This window comes from Mauremys mutica, chromosome 6 (assembly GCF_020497125.1).
Source record: "Mauremys mutica isolate MM-2020 ecotype Southern chromosome 6, ASM2049712v1, whole genome shotgun sequence".
NCBI classification, from domain to species: Eukaryota; Metazoa; Chordata; order Testudines; family Geoemydidae; genus Mauremys; species Mauremys mutica.
The window spans coordinates 58,132,419-58,150,779 of NC_059077.1; the positions used below are offsets into that span (position 1 = coordinate 58,132,419).

At 45.4% G+C, this 18,361-nt stretch overlaps 2 protein-coding genes across 12 annotated transcripts in view; one reads left to right on the top strand and one right to left on the bottom strand.

Moving 5' to 3' along the window:
- Positions 1-8,612, top strand: RFESD (Rieske Fe-S domain containing). Of its 11 annotated transcripts, none has more exons than XM_045020905.1 (6): positions 2,943-3,360; positions 4,389-4,569; positions 4,670-4,704; positions 5,487-5,639; positions 6,247-6,309; positions 7,723-8,612. In XM_045020905.1, the coding sequence occupies exons 1-5, from the start codon at positions 3,346-3,348 to the stop codon at positions 6,277-6,279; spliced, it is 417 nt and encodes a 138-aa protein (XP_044876840.1). In that variant the 5' UTR covers positions 2,943-3,345; the 3' UTR covers positions 6,280-6,309; positions 7,723-8,612. The 11 variants fall into 11 exon arrangements, 9 of the variants coding, with proteins under 9 accessions (XP_044876837.1, XP_044876834.1, XP_044876836.1 ...); XM_045020904.1 differs by having other exon boundaries at positions 2,944-3,360; positions 7,543-8,612; XR_006580382.1 differs by having other exon boundaries at positions 2,942-3,360; positions 5,487-6,309; positions 7,543-8,612.
- SPATA9 (spermatogenesis associated 9) overlaps positions 8,305-18,361 on the bottom strand; it is a 20,934-nt gene continuing 10,877 nt past the window's right edge. The window contains exon 5 of the mRNA XM_045020895.1: positions 8,305-8,574. Coding sequence (XP_044876830.1) covers positions 8,305-8,574 — 270 coding nt within the window. The remainder of the gene's footprint in view (positions 8,575-18,361) is intronic.

The following is an 18,361-nucleotide window of genomic DNA, read 5'->3' on the forward strand; positions in this document are numbered from 1 at the left end:
CGGTGCCTGCCGGAAGTTGTAGTCTCCCCAAGGGGGTGGGCCCTGAGGCCGGCTGCGGCGGCGCGGTGATGTCTCGTGGCCCGGCTGTGCGTGACGCACATTGGAAGGGGGGGCTGTCTGCACGGTACTGACGGCTGGGCTCCAGCGTGTGCAGAGGCGGCGCTGCCGTCACGATCTGTCAGCTCCATCGGGTGCGCGCGTGACTCCCCCCCTCCCCGGGCACAGAGCCCTGTTCGGTCTGCCAGCCGCTCCCTGCCGGGGGGCTCGCGCCAGGGGCTGGTAAATATGGGGCTCGTGAGCCCTGTCGCGGCTGCGAACGTGGGCCGAGCCTGGCCGGGAACGGATGAAGCGGGCTCTCCCCGGCACCCTCCGGCCAGACCCAGAGCGCTCGCGCTCGCGCCCAGCCTGCTGCTCGCACTGAGCACGGGGCCCCGGGAGGCTGTTGGGCCGATAGCGCAGCCATGGCGCTCCCTGTTCCCTGCCGAGCCGGGGGCGCCGGGGCCACGCTCCCCTGGGGCTGGCGGGGCTGCGCGGCAAGAGAGGCAGGATGGAAACTGAAGGAGGGCGCGAGCCTGCCCGAGGAACGGCCCGGACACTAGCGCGCCCATAGCGCCATGTGAGCGGCTGGTGCAGGGGGAAGCCGGCTCGGCCCCTCCTCTGTCCGTAGCGCTTCAGCGGCGGGGGGTTAACTGGTAGCGGCGTGTTTTGAGGCGAGAGCTGCTGCTTCTGGCGGGGGCTAGGGAGCGCGCCAGCCGGATACCAGAGGCAGGCGGGGGTGGTTTTGATTAGGCTTCTGTCATGCGAGGTGGAATCCCGCCCTCTCTCAGGGAGTCTGCCTCCTCCTCCCCCATATGCCAGCTCTGTCAGAGCCAGAATAGCCACTTCCAGCCAGTTCTTCCCATGCTCACCACCAGCTCCCCACTGGTTCCAGCTGAGAGAGTGGCCATTAGCGGGCTGAAAAAAAGGGTCTAATTATAGCTTGCCCTTGGCAAGAATGCCCTTGTCGCTCTCCCTCAGTGCTAGAAACCCTTCGCCTGCCACAGTGCTTCTTAACAGGCTTCCTTCAGACTTATACTCAGATTCAAATGGTCAGTCTCAAGGGCGTTCTCTGGCGGACCTGCCATTTATTGGGGCAGTTTTGGTCCTGCAGTTAATTGTAAGAGCATATGCTATCATTTACACATCAGCCTGATTGTGCCTCAAAACAACATTTAATATTTAAATGTTAGCACTTGCCCCAACTATTAAATGTGGGTGCCAAAACATGCTAGCAAAATCAGAGGCTGAGCTGAAGCCTTTTTAACTCTGAGTCAAATTTGGGTGCATGCCTACATTTAGGCAACCAAATGAATGTGGCCTGATTGTCAGAGGTGTTGAGCAGCTAAAACTCCCATCAATCTTGGTGGGAGTTTTGGGTGCTGATCATCATGCAGAATCAGGTCACTTATATTTAGGCATCTCAGTGAGGATGAGAGCATGGGCAGCAGGTTTGTAGAAATTTTGGTGGTGCCCAGAACCCGCCCCCGCCCAAACTCTGCCCCCCAAAACTCTGCCCCCACCTGCCCAAGGCTCTGGGAGGGATTTTGGGTGGGGGAGGAGGTCTGGAGTGCAGAAGGGGTGCAGGGTGCAGGCTCTGGGAGGGAGTTTAGGGAAGGGAGGGGGTGCAGGGGTGGGCCTGGGTTTGGGGTATGGGAGGGAGTTCAGGGCTACGGCAGGGCTGTGGGGTGGGGCTGGGGATGAGGGGTTCATGGTGCAGGAGGGGGCTCAGGGCTGGGGCAGAGATTCGGGTGTGGGGGGATGAGGGGTCTGGCTGGGGATGAGGGGTTTGGGGTGCTGGAGGGGCTCAGGGCTAGGGTTGAGGGTGTGGGGTGTGTGTGAAAGCTCTGACTAGGGATGTGGGCTCTGGGGTGGGGCAAGGCTGGGGATGAGTTTGGGGTGCAGGCAGGCTGCTCCAGGACAGGGGCCAGAGAGGAGGACTCCCCCCAGCCCTTTCCCTGTCGGCAGCAGCGAGCTCTGGGCAAGGAGTCCCCCTTTCCCACCTCCCCCACAGCAGCACACTCACCCCCACCACTGTCACTGCATGTGCTCCTAGGGCCTCTCTCTGGTCCAGGAATCTCCCTCACCTCCCCCGTGGTGGATGCAGGGGGGTGCTGCATGCGTCTCCTCCCCTGCTGTTGCCCCTGACTGTAGCCTCACTGGGGGTGGGGGATGGGGCTGCCTCCTTGCCCAGCATGGGGCAGGAGTGGTGACTGCGGGGTGCGGGGGCTGTGCTGCTGGAGGGTCCTGCCGGAAAAGGGAAGGGTGTGAGGTGGAAGGGCAGGCTCAGTCAGTCTGCCCTGGCAGTCAAGGTGGGGGCACTAGGACTCTGCGGCAGCAGTTGCTGCAGGGAGGTAGCATGGAGCTGCACAGAAGAGGCAGGGATGCTCTGCTCTCTCCAGGGCCCAGGGACATGCACGGGGCCAGCAAGGGGGGTGGGGGGGCTTGACTTTGCCTACAAACAACATCATTCCAATGGGAATTTTGCCTGAATAAGAGCCCAGAAAGGCCTGAGCAGGTTTTGGCCCGTGGAATGCATTAATCTAGGTGTGGGAAAGACATTTTTTGTGTCTGTTTTTTAAAACATTGGGGGAGCTGGGCCCCTGGGTGCTGAATATTGCTGGTGCCCGGGCACCACGTGGGTATATAACTTGCCGCCCATGGATGAGAGTGCCTAATTGTAGGCACTGTATTTGAAAATTTTGGCCTCTATTACTTGCTGAAGGTTACATATTAAAGATCAGGAGTTTACAGTTCCCAGTCTCATGATCAGAATATTTTGTACTATGCTTATTTACAAAGCAAGCTGTGAAAGAGAAGTGAGTAATTCTGAGGATAATGGGAACCGGAGTACTTGTGGCACTTTAGAGACTAACAAATTTATTTGAGCATAAGCTTTCGTGGGTAGCCCATGAAAGCTTATGCTCAAATAAATTCGTTAGTCTCTAAGGTGCCACAAGTACTCCTGTTCTTTTTGTGGATACAGACTAACATGGCTGCTACTCTGAAACCTCTCAGGATAATGTATTCCTGTGACTAATAATTACACCTGTACCCCAATATAATGCTGTCCTTGGGAGCCAAAAAATCTTACCGCATTATAGGTGAAACTGTATTATATCGAACTTTCTTTGATCCGCCAGAGCGTGCAGCCCTGCCCCCCGAAGCGCTGCTTTACCATGTTATATCGGGTTGCGTTATATTGGGGTAGAGGTGTACTATAAAATCTTAACTAGAAATAGAAACATGGTATGAGCTGGAACAGAAATGGAGGGGACTACCTGAAGGAGCTGGACTGCTATTTGATTTATGCATAATCAGCTGGTAAGTAGCCTGGAAAGTACCATGGTGTTTACACCAGTCTGCAGGGGCTGTGACACACACAATTTTTTATTTAGAATTATTTGTTTGCCATGTGTGAATGGCCATAGGAATGTTATAAAAAAACTTCTAAATGCTGTTTTAAATGAATGTGACTCCAAGATTCCTTCTGGAGAAGGCAGCTATGAGATAATTATAAGGAGTAAAGAAGCAAACAACTCTAATCTGTTATCAGCCTAGCTGCAGCCTTCCTCTTATCAGTTCTTGCAAAAGTTCACTTCAGCCATGCTATGTCCCACACAAAGCCTGCCTTTTTATGCTGTTCAGACTAGTTCCACTCTTTCAGAAAGCCTTTTTCATTAAAGAAGCACTTATCAGAGCTGATACATAGAGAACAGAGCAGGCCTGGATGTGATGGAGCTATAGAAGGGAACTGCAGTCGTTACTTTGCAACTTCATTTCTTCATCCATGTCATGCTCTAGTGTGGATCTAAGGTACTGATGTGACTTGATGTGACATTGCTTTTATCCCCTTTAGAATTTGATTCGGTCCCATTTTGGTTACTCCCTCCAACCCCCTGCCCATTCTCCTCTATACATGCAAAAACTTTTTTTTAACTTTGTTTTTCTTTTGCAGGTAAACTTTAACCCTTTTCTTATTTTAAATCAGTGTATATCCCCAACCTTGACATTATCTAAAAAGTAGTTTTAGCACACTTGCTTTTATTTATATGGAGTTTTTTTGGAGATTGGCATAAATGAATGAAAAGAGGTTTAGAATCTAAGTCTTATTTTGCCCCTAACTGTAGTGTTGCTATTACCCAAGACCTAAGTCTAGTAATGAACAGACTGGCTATCATTGTTATGAAGTAGGAATGTTTTATTAATATAGATATATTTTCATCAAAACTTTTGCTTATGATATTTTGGTTAAATAGTATCTTTGGATACCAATTCATAAAGTGTCGTTGTGTAGAAACCCTAAACTTTAATTGTTTTATAAAGTGGCTTTTTAATATTTTGAACTAAAGGACATGGATTTGCACAGCTCAATTGAAACACCTGATAAAGTAAAGGCTGATGCTCCTGTATATATTGGTAAAGAAGAAGACATAAAACAGTCCCAAAGAATAACAGCCAGTGTCCATGACAGAGAAGTTGTCGTTTTCTACCATGAAGGGAAATTTTATGCCATGGACCGTCGCTGTTACCGTAAGATTGTTTGCACTCATTATCTTGGTGTTTATGTAACAATTTTAAAGTAAGCTAGTGTGAGTTTTGACTCCTAATTCCATATTCCACTATGTTTCAGATGCAGGAGGTCCTTTATATCTTGGAGAGATAGAGGTATGTAAACATTCTAAAAATAATACACACAATTATTCAAAATCTTTTTACATTTTAATCCCAAATTTACATTACTGTCTCACTTTGGGCTAAATAATCTTCTTAGTAACACTGCAATAACTCTACTGAAATCAATGGGGTTACTTTGGATTTAAACTGGTGTAGCTGAAAGCAAAATTTGGCCCTTTCTCTCTATAATGGACCACTCTCTTTAACAGTCCTTAATTTTTCAATTTCCACAATGCCCCCAACTTCCTGGTGGCTTGAGGGACAGGAGGCCAAGTTCAGGTACTTTTGAAACAAATAGTTTAATATCATTTATTATTATTTGGCACTTACTAGACACACTTACTTTATAAAACACTGACATCATGCTTTGTGTTTCCACATCATAAAGAGATGTGTCTGTCAAAATGTGAGTAAGTAAAAACATCTCCAGTCACACTGTTGAAAATAAAAATGGATATTATCTTTATTATCTGGAGTCAGAATCCCTGTCATCTATACACACACACATCCCATTATGATAGAGTATTGACAATTAGGGGAATTATGGGCTTTCCTCTGAATCTTCGGATCTTGGCCACTGTTGGAACCAGGCTACACTACTTGGATCAGTAATCTGATTTGGTATTCCAGTCGCTAGTTTTAAAAACAGAACCTGCTGTTCCTAACACGGAAGTACAGGGTATTACAGCTAGGCCACAAAGCTGTGTGTTGGTGTAGAGATTTTTCATAGGGAAGAGTAAGATTTCAGTGGGTTGTCTTAATTTTTTTCCCAGGATATCAATGGACAGCCCTGCATTATTTGCCCTTGGCACAAGTATAAAATTACTTTGGCAACAGGAGAAGGCTTATATCAAGCAATAAACCCTACAGAACCATCAGCAACACCAAAATGGCGATCAAAAGGAATAAAGCAAAGAACTCACAAGGTTACTGTAGACAATGGAAGTGTTTATGTGACTCCTTCGGACTTATCTATCAGCTGTGACTCTGATTACTATGCTGATAAGTACAAAAAGACTGGAAGTTCTGATATGAAAAAATAATGTACATCCTGAACTTCAAAATCAGTGGCCATAATGCAAAATACCAGTGTCTGTGTACAAGGCATTATCAGTATAACAGAATATGCACATTTTTTTCTAGATATTAATATAAAGAAATACTAGTGTTAATCTTATTAAAGCATTAAGTAATGTAGAAATGAGTAAGATCATAAACAAGTTCAAGACCCTCTCTAGAATGAATTAGCATTGTGCCAGTGCAGTTTTACATTAAACTTGTATTTTATTAAAGGCAAATATATGTACATTAGCCTAGTTTGCAATATTTGAAGTGTTAAATCTTCCGTTGCTAGAGTTAAAATCTTTTAACCTTTAGGAGGAGGAATATAATAATGCATGTAATTAGTTTATAAAACCATCTTGAAATGTTATAACTATCCATTGAAGGAAATAATTTTTTTAATACATTGAAATTATTATAGTTCTAAACTACTTAATGTAATTGGGAGATTTTTTTTAATGTTGTTTGCAGGTCAGGAGAAAAAGCTTTTATTTTATCTTCTGAACACATAGGACCAGAGTTTCATAAAATGAGGTACAAAGCACTTGTGTGTTGTAATGTCCTTTTGCATGGTTACTTTTGTGTGTGCAATTACCCCACTTCTGTTCTAAATAAGTACTTGTATCTCCATCATGGTAGTGTCTGAGTGACATTCCAATAGTCAATTAACCAACATGACAAACGTCTATCACATGTGAATTCTGTCATCCTTTCCTCTGGAGGAAAACTGGGTGTGCAGTGTAGGATTTTGTTTTTGGATTATTTTAAAAATGTAAACACTTAGAAGGTATCTTGGATAAGGCAGTTCAGAGAAGTGTGTACCTAGTACTTGGATCAGAAAGTGGCAGTTTGTGATAGAGGCACTGTAGCAGTTCATTCCAGAGTCTCAGACTAGTCCCTGAGAAAGCTGTGCCTCTTTGACAGATGAGCTTTGCTCATATGGTAGAAAGTCCCATTATGTCTGAGGTTCAGAGTTGTCCAGCACAGTGCTTATCCCAGAGCTTTAGGTGATTTTTCAGACACTCTGGGGTCAGGCCATTCAAGATAAGGACCAAGACCTTGAACTTGATTCAATATTCTGGGTGAAGCTAGTGTAGAGAGTGGAGCACAGGGCTGATGTGCTTATGGTAGCCAGTGTTATTGAGATGTGCTGCAAAGTTCGGTACTAGTTGGAGTTTCCTAGGCATTGAAGGCTTCAGGCCCAGGTATATTGCATTGTGGTGGTCCAGATAGTTGCTGGTGAAGGTGTGAATAACTGAAGGCAGGTCATTGTCTGTCTACCAGGATGGTACGGAATCTCATAGTCAACTGGATCAAGTAGAAAGCATTACTCATGTTTTGTGTTATGCAAAAGCTTAGCATCATTGAGAAATCCAGGAACATTCATAAACTACAGATTGACTTCACCAATTAGGAACGTATACCTTCAGTCAAAGGAAGGTATTTGCACTGTTTCTGTAAATTCTTCATAGTGCTTTTCTCTGCCCACCAACATATTCTTTATCTTGCTCAGCTTCTGCTTCAACTAACTATTCATCCAGGTGCTGATCTAATCAGAGTACTGGGCCATCTTTGTTTTAGTGGTATAGTTGAACCTGGTGAAGGATGGTGTGACACTACACCCCATATTCTTCATAGAAATATTGTTATATGATTATAGCATAACTATGTTTCTTGCAAGATAAGGCATGTGAGATCATTGAAAAGGTTATGATTTACTGGGCTGCTACAAACCACCTCTGACTCATGGCAGTTTTGACATTGCAGGGTCATGTGATTGTCACCTGGTACTGGACTCCATGATAGAATACCAGTATTTTTCCAGTGAGGGTGGTGGTGGCAGTAGGAACCACACCGGAAAACAAAGGATTCATGCCATATGTAAAACCTATTTAAGGCTGGGGAGTGACTTAATCAGCGTTCATTCTTCACTGAATCCCCACCCAGGATGACTGCAGGAAACATCTAAAAAACAAAGAAAGTGTGTGCGGGGAGGACTGAACCCAGTCTGAGAAGGTGTCTGGCCTGTGAAAAATGCCTGGAGTTTCAAGCTGCAAGCAAGAGCAGCTTGCCTTCAAGAACCTCTGCAATCTGCCCAAAACAATATTTAGGGTGAGAAACTACTTCTTGTAACCAGGTTTTTGGTATCTTAAGCTTATATTGCATTTTTGTTTTATTTGCCGGGTAATCTGCTTTGATCCCTTAGATTTTAAATGATTATATCCTTTGTAGTTAATAAACTTGTTTTTCTTTTCTCTGAAGCCAGTTTGTGGAATTCATAACTGGAGGGGACGAAAGTTTGTGTCACTAAGAAATTTAAATGCTATAGAACATGGCACTAAAAATATTCATAGTAAGGCCCTCAGCCACAACTGTTCTGAGGGACATGGCTATTGAAAGAAAAATCTAGCTAAGGAACACTGAAGATATTAAGCTATTTGTATTAATTATTTGATTAACAAATAGAGAATGTAAATTCTGTATATGTTAAGTGTCTTTGTTTAAACATTCAATGCACTAACAAAAAGCTCACAAGCCTGTTTGAGCTTCAGTTCCACTACTAAGTACTGTATCTTGATCCAGTGCAGAATGTAGGATGTGAATGGTGCTCTTAGTTGAATCTTCAACAGGAAATTTAGAAAATACTTGCTTCTCTGGAGAGGGTACAGCGTAACTTGCTAAATCTTCATATTTGGAGAATACATCTTTTTCGTCCTCATTCTCAGCGTTTTCTCTTGAGGTCTTTTCTTCTTGAACAATGTATTTTATTTTCCCTAGTACTGTGTTAATAGAGACTGCCTACGTATAATAAAGATACAGAGTTTAGTTGAAGAAAACCATAACTTGGAGTTGTTTATTTCAAATATACAGACAGTAACATACAAGTACCCTTTATTTTGAAGTTTAATACATACCAATATCTTAGTAATAAAGGCCTCAGTGCTTCGAGATGCTGACCACTCTGGCCACAATCCAATACAGTTAAGCATATGAATAGTCTCAGCAAAGTCAGTAAGACTACATATGTGCTTAAAATTAAGTAGAGGCTTAAGTGCTTTTTGGATCAGGGCTACTGTGTTTAGCACTTCATAGGATCAAGCTTTTATACATCACCACAGTAGCCGCACACTTTGTACAGTTGTAGCTAAATGAATTTGCTAGTAGGGTCAATGCCATTATGTCTATCAAACATTTAAACAATTACTATTACACATTTCTCCTATAGAATGTATTACTGTAAATACTAACAACAACTAAAACCTCTCCAGCGCACCATCAAGGATCTACAACCTATCCTGGAGGACAATCCCTCACTCTCAGACCTTGGGAGACAGGCCAGTCCTTGCTTACAGACAGCCCCCCAATCTAAAGGAAATACTCACCAGCAACTACCCCCACACAACAGAAACACTAACCCAGGAACCAATCCCTGCAACAAATCCCATTGCCAACTGTCCACATATCTATTCAAGGGACACCATCATAGGAACTAACCATATCAGCAACACCATCAGGGGCTCACCTGCACATCTACTAATATGATGTATGCCATGTACATTGGCCAAACCAGACAGTCACTATGCAAAAGAATAAATGGACACAAATCAGACATCAAGAATTGTAACATTCAAAAACCAGTAGGAGAGCACTTCAGTCTTCCTGGACACTCAATAAACAGACTTAAAAGTGGCCATTCTTCAGCAAAATAGACTTTAATGAGAAACTGCAGAGCTGGAATTAATTTGCAAACTTGACACCATCAAAGTAGGCCTGAATTAAGACCGGGAGTAGCTAGGTCACTACAAAAAGTAATTTCCCCTCTGATAGTCACCCCTTCTTGTCAACTGTTGAATGGGCCACAGCCATGCTGATTGAATTGGCCTCGTTAGCACTGACCCCCCCATGTGGTAAGGCAACTCCCATTTTTTCATATGCTGTATATTTATACCCACATACTGTATTTTTCACTCCACACATCTGATGAAGTGGGTTATATGCCCAAATAAATTTGTTAGTCTCTAAGGTGCCACCAGGACTCCTCGTTTTTACTTGCAACCAGTTCCTCTATTAAAGGTCTGCTCCCTGCTCCCACTGAAATCAGTAAGTTTCACCCTCCACTGACTTAGGTAGCAGCAAGTTTGGCCCCAAAAGCTTATCAAATGGCAAGAAATCAAATATTTTTGATGACCAATTTTACATCTCATCAGCTCAAATGTACCTGACTGAGGGATGTCACAGGAGTCCCAATGTTAGTTACTTCAACACATTTGGTGTTCTCGCATGTCTATTGCTGAAATTTGCATAAAAAATGAACTCTATAGTGAGGTTATAGAATGAGGTGTTTTTACAGAAAAGGAAGGAATCCACAGCAGTGTAACGTTCCTGTGGAATTAATTTGTGTTCAAACATTCTGTTGTTTTTGTCCTACATTTGGGCCTGTCAGGAGTCTACCCTCACTTGAAACTGGGCGGTTTCAAAGTGAGGACCCGCATGTCTTCCCCCCACCCCAAAATCCTAGGGTAGGTCTCCTTCAGGCTGCCACCACTCGGTCGATTACGTGGGCCGAGACACCCCTATATTCCCCCTCCCACTCCCCTTTCCAGAGACGTTCCCTGGGGAAATACAGATCCACTCATCGGAGGGAAACCTCCCCCCCTCTCTCTCTCCTAGCCACTGGAAAGAGATACCTGATTCAACTGTTTGAATCAAACCCAGGAGGAACTATCTCCCCCCTCCCTTCTCTGCCGGAGATAAGCCTGTCTCACCACCGAGAGAGTGTCTTCGCCCCTCCCCCTATCCACAGTAGAAGGGATTTAATCAAGTCTTTATAGAAAGAATTTATTAAAAGGAAAACAAGAAAATACAGAATCTCTATGAGCCCAAGCTGGACACTCATAGGGTATAACCTTGCTAAGTTTTGGAGAGAATCCTCTCTCTTTCTCAGTACACAAAACAGCAGAATAAGAATAATCAATAACAAACACACAGAATTGCAAGCATAGGATTATTAGGTGAGGACACAACGTATCTTTCTAATACTCACTATCTTGACTAGAAGAAATTAGTTCAGAAAGGTGGAAACTTGTAGACTTGATTAAAACATCTGGACCCTTGTAACTCCAGACGGCTAAAGACAAAGACCCCCCCAAACAGAGGGAAAAGTTCCCTCCTAGGAGTTTCAAATTCTCTTCCCTGATTGGTCCTCAGGTCAGGTGTCCACCAGGTACTATGTTTTAACCCTTTACTAACTATTCATGACACGCCCCCCAAATCGCTACAGTGGGATCCACTGGCGGCGATTTCCTCCTAGAACTGTAAAACAAACAGAGCAATAAAACACATGCACTATTACATAGACTACAAAGCATGAAAACATGTTAATAACACTTTTTAGCCACTTGATTCTGGGAAACTTTCACGAGAGAGTGCATCAGCAACTTTGTTGGAAGCTCCTGAAATGTGTTGAATGTCAAAGTCAAAGTCTTGGAGAGCTAAGCTCCAGCGGAGAAGTTTCTTGTTGTTTCCCTTGTTGGTGTGAAGCCACTTTAGCGCAGCATGGTCAGTTTGTAGCTGGAACTGCCAGCCCCAAACGTATGGGCGTAGCTTTTCCAAGGCATACACAATGGCGTAACATTCTTTTTCACTGATGGACCAGTGGCTTTCCCTCTCAGACAGTTTCTTGCTGAGAAATACGACAGGATGGAAGTTGTGATCTGGTCCTTCCTGCATTAGGACCGCTCCTACCCCACGTTCAGATGCATCGGTGGTAACTAGGAAGGGTTTGTCAAAGTCTGGGGCCCTTAATACAGGGTCCGACATGAGCATCGCCTTAAGCTGGGTAAAGGCTTTCTGACACTCATCAGTCCACTTAACTGCATTTGGCTGGGTTTTCCTGGTCAGATCAGTTAGTGGGGCAGCGATTTGGCTGTAGTGTGGTACAAATCGCCTGTAATATCCGGCCAAACCTAAGAAGGATTGGACCTGTTTCTTTGACCTTGGGACAGGCCACTGTTGGATAGCCTCCACCTTGGCCTGTAGGGGGTTGATGGTTCCTTGACCCACCTGGTGTCCTAGGTAAGTCACTCTGTTGTGGCCTATTTGACACTTTTTGGCCTTAACAGTTAGTCCTGCCTGCCTGATGCGCTCTAAAACCATTTTCAAATGTTCTAGGTGTTCGGGCCATGAATCAGAAAAAATGGCCACATCATCGAGGTATGCAACTGCACAGTCTTCCAATCCTGCTAGTAGACCATCCACCAGCCTTTGGAAGGTGGCAGGTGCATTCCGCAGTCCGAATGGAAGCACAGTAAACTCATACACCCCTGCATGGGTGATGAAGGCAGATTTTTCCCTGGCGGGTTCATCTAGTGGTACCTGCCAGTATCCCTTGGTTAAATCAATGGTAGAGATGAACTGGGCACGTCCCAACTTTTCCAATAGCTCATCAGTGCGTGGCATTGGATAGTTGTCTGGACGAGTTACAGCATTGAGCTTACGGTAGTCCACACAAAAGCGTATTTCCCCATCTGGTTTGGGAACCAGAACCACTGGAGATGCCCATGCACTGGTAGAAGGGCGGATGATACCCATCTCCAACATGTTGTCAATCTCCTGTTTAATAGCAACTTTGGCATGAGGTGACACCCGGTAGGGTGGTGTTCTAATCGGGTGAGCATTACCTGTGTCAATGGAGTGACAGGTTTGCTCAGTCCGTCCTGGTTTGGCTGAGAACAAGGGGTCGAAGTCAGTGCACAGTCCCTTGATCTGTTGCCGCTGTAGACGTTGTAGGGTTGTGGAGAGGGTCACCTCTTCCACACCACCATTTCTTTTACCTTCGTAGTAGACACCTTCAGGCCACTCGGTGTCATCTCCTTCCTGAACTGTAAAGTGACAGACCTGTAATTCTCTGGGATAAAAGGGCTTTAGAGAGTTAACATGAAACACTTTAGGCTTTAAAGAGGAATCAGGGAATGCTATGAGGTAGTTAACAGCTCCCAGGCGCTCCTGAACCACGTATGGTCCTTCCCAGGACGCTTCCATCTTATGGGCTTGTTGCGCCTTCAAGACCATGACCTGGTCTCCTACCTTGAAGGACCGCTCCTTGGCATGTCGATCATACCAGACCTTTTGCTCCGCTTGAGCATCCTTTAAGCTCTCTCGAGCAAGGGCCCAAGAGTCTCGGAGGGTGTTTTGAAGGTTGCTTACAAAGTCCAGAATGTTAGTCCCTGGAGGAGGTGTAAACCCCTCCCATTGCTGCTTTACCAGCTGTAATGGCCCCTTAACCTCATGGCCATACACCAGCTCGAATGGTGAGAATCCTAAACTGGGATGTGGAACAGCCCTGTAGGCAAACAGCAACTGTTGTAACACTAGATCCCAATTATTGGAGTGTTCATTGACGAATTTGCGGATCATGGCCCCCAAAGTTCCATTGAACCTTTCCACTAGGCCATTAGTTTGGTGATGGTACGGGGTGACAACCAAGTGATGCACCCCATGAGTTTCCCACAGGTCTTTCATGGTCCCTGATAGGAAGTTTGTTCCCGAATCTGTAAGAATTTCAGAGGGCCAACCCACCCTGGTAAAAATGTCAGTTAAGGCCTGGCACACAGTGTTAGCCCTGGTGTTGCCTAGAGCTACTGCTTCCGGCCATCTGGTAGCAAAGTCCACAAAAGTCAGTATGTACTGCTTTCCTCTGGGGGTCTTCTTTGGGAAAGGACCCATAATATCCACAGCTACTCGCTGAAATGGGACCTCCATTATGGGAAGTGGTTGGAGAGGGGCCTTGATCTGGTCTTGGGGTTTTCCTACCGTTTGGCATACCTTACAAGACCGGACGTAAGTGGTTACCGCCTTGCCCATCCCCTCCCAGTCAAAGGACCTTCCCAACCTGTCTTTGCTTCGTTTCACCCCAGAATGGCCACTAGGGTGATCATGGGCTAAGCTTAAGAGCTTTTCCCGGTACTTGGTCGGAACGAGCAACCGTTTTTGAGGATGCCAGCCCTCCTGGTGTCCACCAGAAAGAAATTCCTTGTATAACAGTCCGTTCTCCACAACGAACCGGGATCGGGTAGTAGAGCTGAGAGGCGGTGGGTTGCTGTGTGCCGCCGCCCATGCTTTCTTGAGGCTGTCATCAGCTTCCTGCTCTTTCTGGAACTGTTCCCTTGAGGCGGGAGACACCAGTTCCTCTGGAAGCGATGTAGGTGATGAGGTTGTTTCCGTTGACTGTGGACCGCTCCCCGCTGGTGCACAAAGTGTCATTTCAGGCTCCGGCTGAGCCTCTTGGGTAGGGTTGTTTGCTGCTTCTGCCAGTTCAGGCCCGTTGGCGCCCTCTGGCGGTGGAGTTGCAAGCGCTGGCGCCGGTGCTGGCGCTGGTTGCTCTTCCAGTTCCGGTTCTGGGACTGGATGTACTATGGCTGCTGTAGGTGTTGGCCTGGGATCCGGTTCCACCACCTCTGTCTGGGTCTCTGGTAACACAGACGGGGTCTCGGTGGATGGCTCAGGAACAGGGATGGGTCCGGCAGCTCGTCTGGCTTGGCTGCGTGTAACCACTCCCTCTGTTTTTTGCCGTTCAATGTGTCGGGCCAAGTCGTTCCCCAGTAGCATGGGAATCGGATGGTTGTCATAGACAGCAAAAGTCCACTTCCCTGACCAGCCCTTGTACTGGACAGGTAAACGTACAGTAGGTAATGTTACAGGTTTTGACATGAAGGGTCGAATTGTCACTTTGGTTTTCTGGTTGATGAATTTGGGGTCCACGAAGGTTCGGTGGATAGCTGACACATGTGCTGCAGTGTCTCTCCATGCGATGATCTCCTTTTCGTCCACTCTCAAAGTTTCCCTATGTTCTAAGGGTATTTGAGATACATCTATGTCCGGCTTTCCTTGGTGTGAAGGTGCAAGGAGTTGCACTCGGTTTAGGTTCTTTGGGCATTTGGCTTTGATATGCCCCAATTCATTGCATTGAAAACATCGCCCAGTTGATGGGTCACCGGTTTGTGTTGGTCTACTGGAGACTGGTGAGGTAGAAGAAGAGGTAGAGTGTGACTGTCCGTGGGTTGTAGGTGTGGGTTTGATTGGTCCGCGACGGTAGGGTTTAGTGTCGGTGTGTACCCTGTTGGATTCGCTCCCCTTGGCAGTAGCTTTCGTGTTGTCTACTGATGCCATCCATCTGGCTCCAATCTCTCCTGCCTCAGTGAGAGTTTTTGGTTTACCATCTTGGATGTAGCGTCTAATGTTCTCCGGAACACCATCCAAGAACTGCTCCATCATCATCAGGAGGGTTAGCTCGTCCATGGTTTGAACATTGGCTCCTGCTAACCAGGAAGAAAAATGCTTTTCAATGTAGGAGGCGTGTTTTGGAAATGACTCCTCTGGTGTCCATTTCTGGTTTCTGAAACGCTGACGGGCGTGATCAGGTGTGATGCCCATTCTGAGTTTGGCCTTGGTTAGAAATAGTTGAAAGTCGTTCATTTGGCCCTTAGGCATTTCAGCTGCCACCAGGGCTAATTGTCCGCAGAGCTGTGGCCTCAGCTCTACCATGTATTCTGCTTCAGGAAGACGGTATCCCAGACAGGCCCTTTCAAAGTTTTCTAAGAAGGCCTCAACATCTTCACCTGCCCTGTAGGCGGGAAATTTTCTCCGAGAAGGTTGATCATTAGGTTGAAGAGGGGTTGGATTGGGTGGAGTTTGCTGTTTAGTTTTTTCTAATTCCAGAGCCTGTCTCTGGATTTCCAGTTCTTTGTCTTTCAACTCCAGTTGTCTTTTGTGCTCAGCCTCTTTGGCTTGTATTTTCTCCATTTCTCTCTTGTGCTCAGCCTCTTTGGCTTGTATTATCTCCATTTCTCTCTTGTGATCAGCCTCTTTGGCTTTTTCTTTCATTTCAATCTCCTTGAGTTTTAATTGTAATTCCATGTCTTGTAATTGCAGTTCTTTGTGTCTTGTTTGCAGTTTAGATGCGGCCTTGGCACTCATTGTGTCTGTGTCCTGGCGCTGGCCACACCCCTCTGCAGTCCGTGAACTGTTTGTGGTGTTTGACAGTCCCTAACCCTGGCTATGATAACTTGAGTACAGAAAGATAAAGCAATCCTCTGTATAGCAAACTGTGGTTTGTGTAATGTGACTGTTTTGTACTGAGAAAGAGGGAAAGAGTAAAAAAAAATTCCTCTGTCTCCCTCTGCTCTGAGTTGCTGTACTCAGCAGCCCAGCTGAAAGGCTGCTGCTAACAATACCCCTGAGAAAAATCTGGTCTATTCCTTAGGGATTTGTGTTCTCCTGTCTTCTGATCCTTTCAAAAGACACAGGGAGAAAAAAAAAACCTGGCTGGAGGGTTTCTCTCTCCCCCACCAAACCTGTTTTTCCTGTTGGATGGGAATGTACTTTGTTGAGCACTTCCCCCCCACCTCAGGAATCCTGAGTGATATCTCGTCTCACAATGGACGAAAACACCGCTCCACAGGGGGCTTTGTAACAGAAAGCCCTGGAAGAAACTGAAAATCTTCTAACCCTGAAACTGCTTCAGAGTGCCTCTGGTAGAAAAGCCTTGCCTCTCTCTCTGGGTCCAAAACACCACTGCCACCATGTCAGGAGTCTACCCTCACTTGAAACTGGGCGGTTTCAAAGTGAGGACCCGCATGTCTTTCCCCCACCCCAAAATCCTAGGGTAGGTCTCCTTCAGGCTGCCACCACTCGGTCGATTACGTGGGCCGAGACACCCCTATATTCCCCCTCCCACTCCCCTTTCCAGAGACGTTCCCTGGGGAAATACAGATCCACTCATCGGAGGGAAACCTCCCCCCCTCTCTCTCTCCTAGCCACTGGAAAGAGATACCTGATTCAACTGTTTGAATCAAACCCAGGAGGAACTATCTCCCCCCTCCCTTCTCTGCCCGGAGATAAGCCTGTCTCACCACCGAGAGAGTGTCTTCGCCCCTCCCCCTATCCACAGTAGAAGGGATTTAATCAAGTCTTTATAGAAAGAATTTATTAAAAGGAAAACAAGAAAATACAGAATCTCTATGAGCCCAAGCTGGACACTCATAGGGTATAACCTTGCTAAGTTTTGGAGAGAATCCTCTCTCTTTCTCAGTACACAAAACAGCAGAATAAGAATAATCAATAACAAACACACAGAATTGCAAGCATAGGATTATTAGGTGAGGACACAACGTATCTTTCTAATACTCACTATCTTGACTAGAAGAAATTAGTTCAGAAAGGTGGAAACTTGTAGACTTGATTAAAACATCTGGACCCTTGTAACTCCAGACGGCTAAAGACAAAGACCCCCCCCAAACAGAGGGAAAAGTTCCCTCCTAGGAGTTTCAAATTCTCTTCCCTGATTGGTCCTCAGGTCAGGTGTCCACCAGGTACTATGTTTTAACCCTTTACTAACTATTCATGACAGGGCCTTTGAAAGTTGAGCAGTATGCACTCAACTCAAAAATATTCCAACTTTGTACATTTGTCACAAAATAAGACAATGTTTTATTTCCTGATTTAAGATAATATTGCTGACAGAACTATAGTATAGGACACTAGAAAATACTAATGAGATTGTAGCCACAAGAGCTGGAAAAATACTAAAAGATACATTATGAAACTTCTACTAGACCGGTGGTTCCCAAACTTTAACAACCTGTGACCTCCTTTCACTAAAATGTCAAGTCTCGCGAACCCCCTCCTAAAAATGAATATTTCCAGGGATTTTCTCCTTTACCTGCGTATAAATTATAAAAGCAGTGATCTTGGAAATATAAAATTGGTTTTTATGACATTATTACACACTATTTATTATTCATTATTGATCAATACAGTATTTTTTTACATTATGAAAATGGCAACACTTTTCCAAGATCTCACTTTCGTAGCTTGTATCACTTTGAATAAGCCTGTTATAAGACAGGGCTCCTATGTTTCATCAAGGAGTATCAAATACCTTCATGCTGTTTCACATCTAAGAAGCCAACTCAAAGAGTTCCTCCTACACAAGCATTCAGGTCTTGAGCAGTCCAGGCGAACAACGCACGTTACAGCAAAGCTTAAAACTTGTTCTTCATAATAATTTAAAAAACAATACTAACTGCCTATTTCATTTTAAAAACAGCAAAAAAAATCTACCTCCCTTTCCATTTCTTATAAGGAGTCTTGAAGTTTAAATCTCCTCAGTGTGATAGACATGCTTGCTTTGATCTGTTTCTTGGAAGTCCAGGGGCTCCAGGCTGCTGGTCCTGTGCTACCTGGGGTCCCTAGGGACAGCTCTGTCCACCATTAGGGATTTTTTTCCAGAGAACCCTCTGTAACATTTCGCAAACCGCAGTTTGGGAACCATTGTACTAGACAAATACTTCATCTTTCTGATACCTGCTTTTTATTTTTCAGGCTTCTAAACATATAGGCAATTGATTATAATTAAGCAATAAGAAACTGAACAGGTCCTGGAATAGAACATCTAGTAACATATTTGGATATGCAAACCCAATCCTGCCAGTTCCCAAGGTACCTTGAGTCCCATAGAATTAAATGAGAATGAGAGCACTCGGTTCCTTGCAGGATAGGATGGAGCCTGCAATGAGTCAAGTAGGGA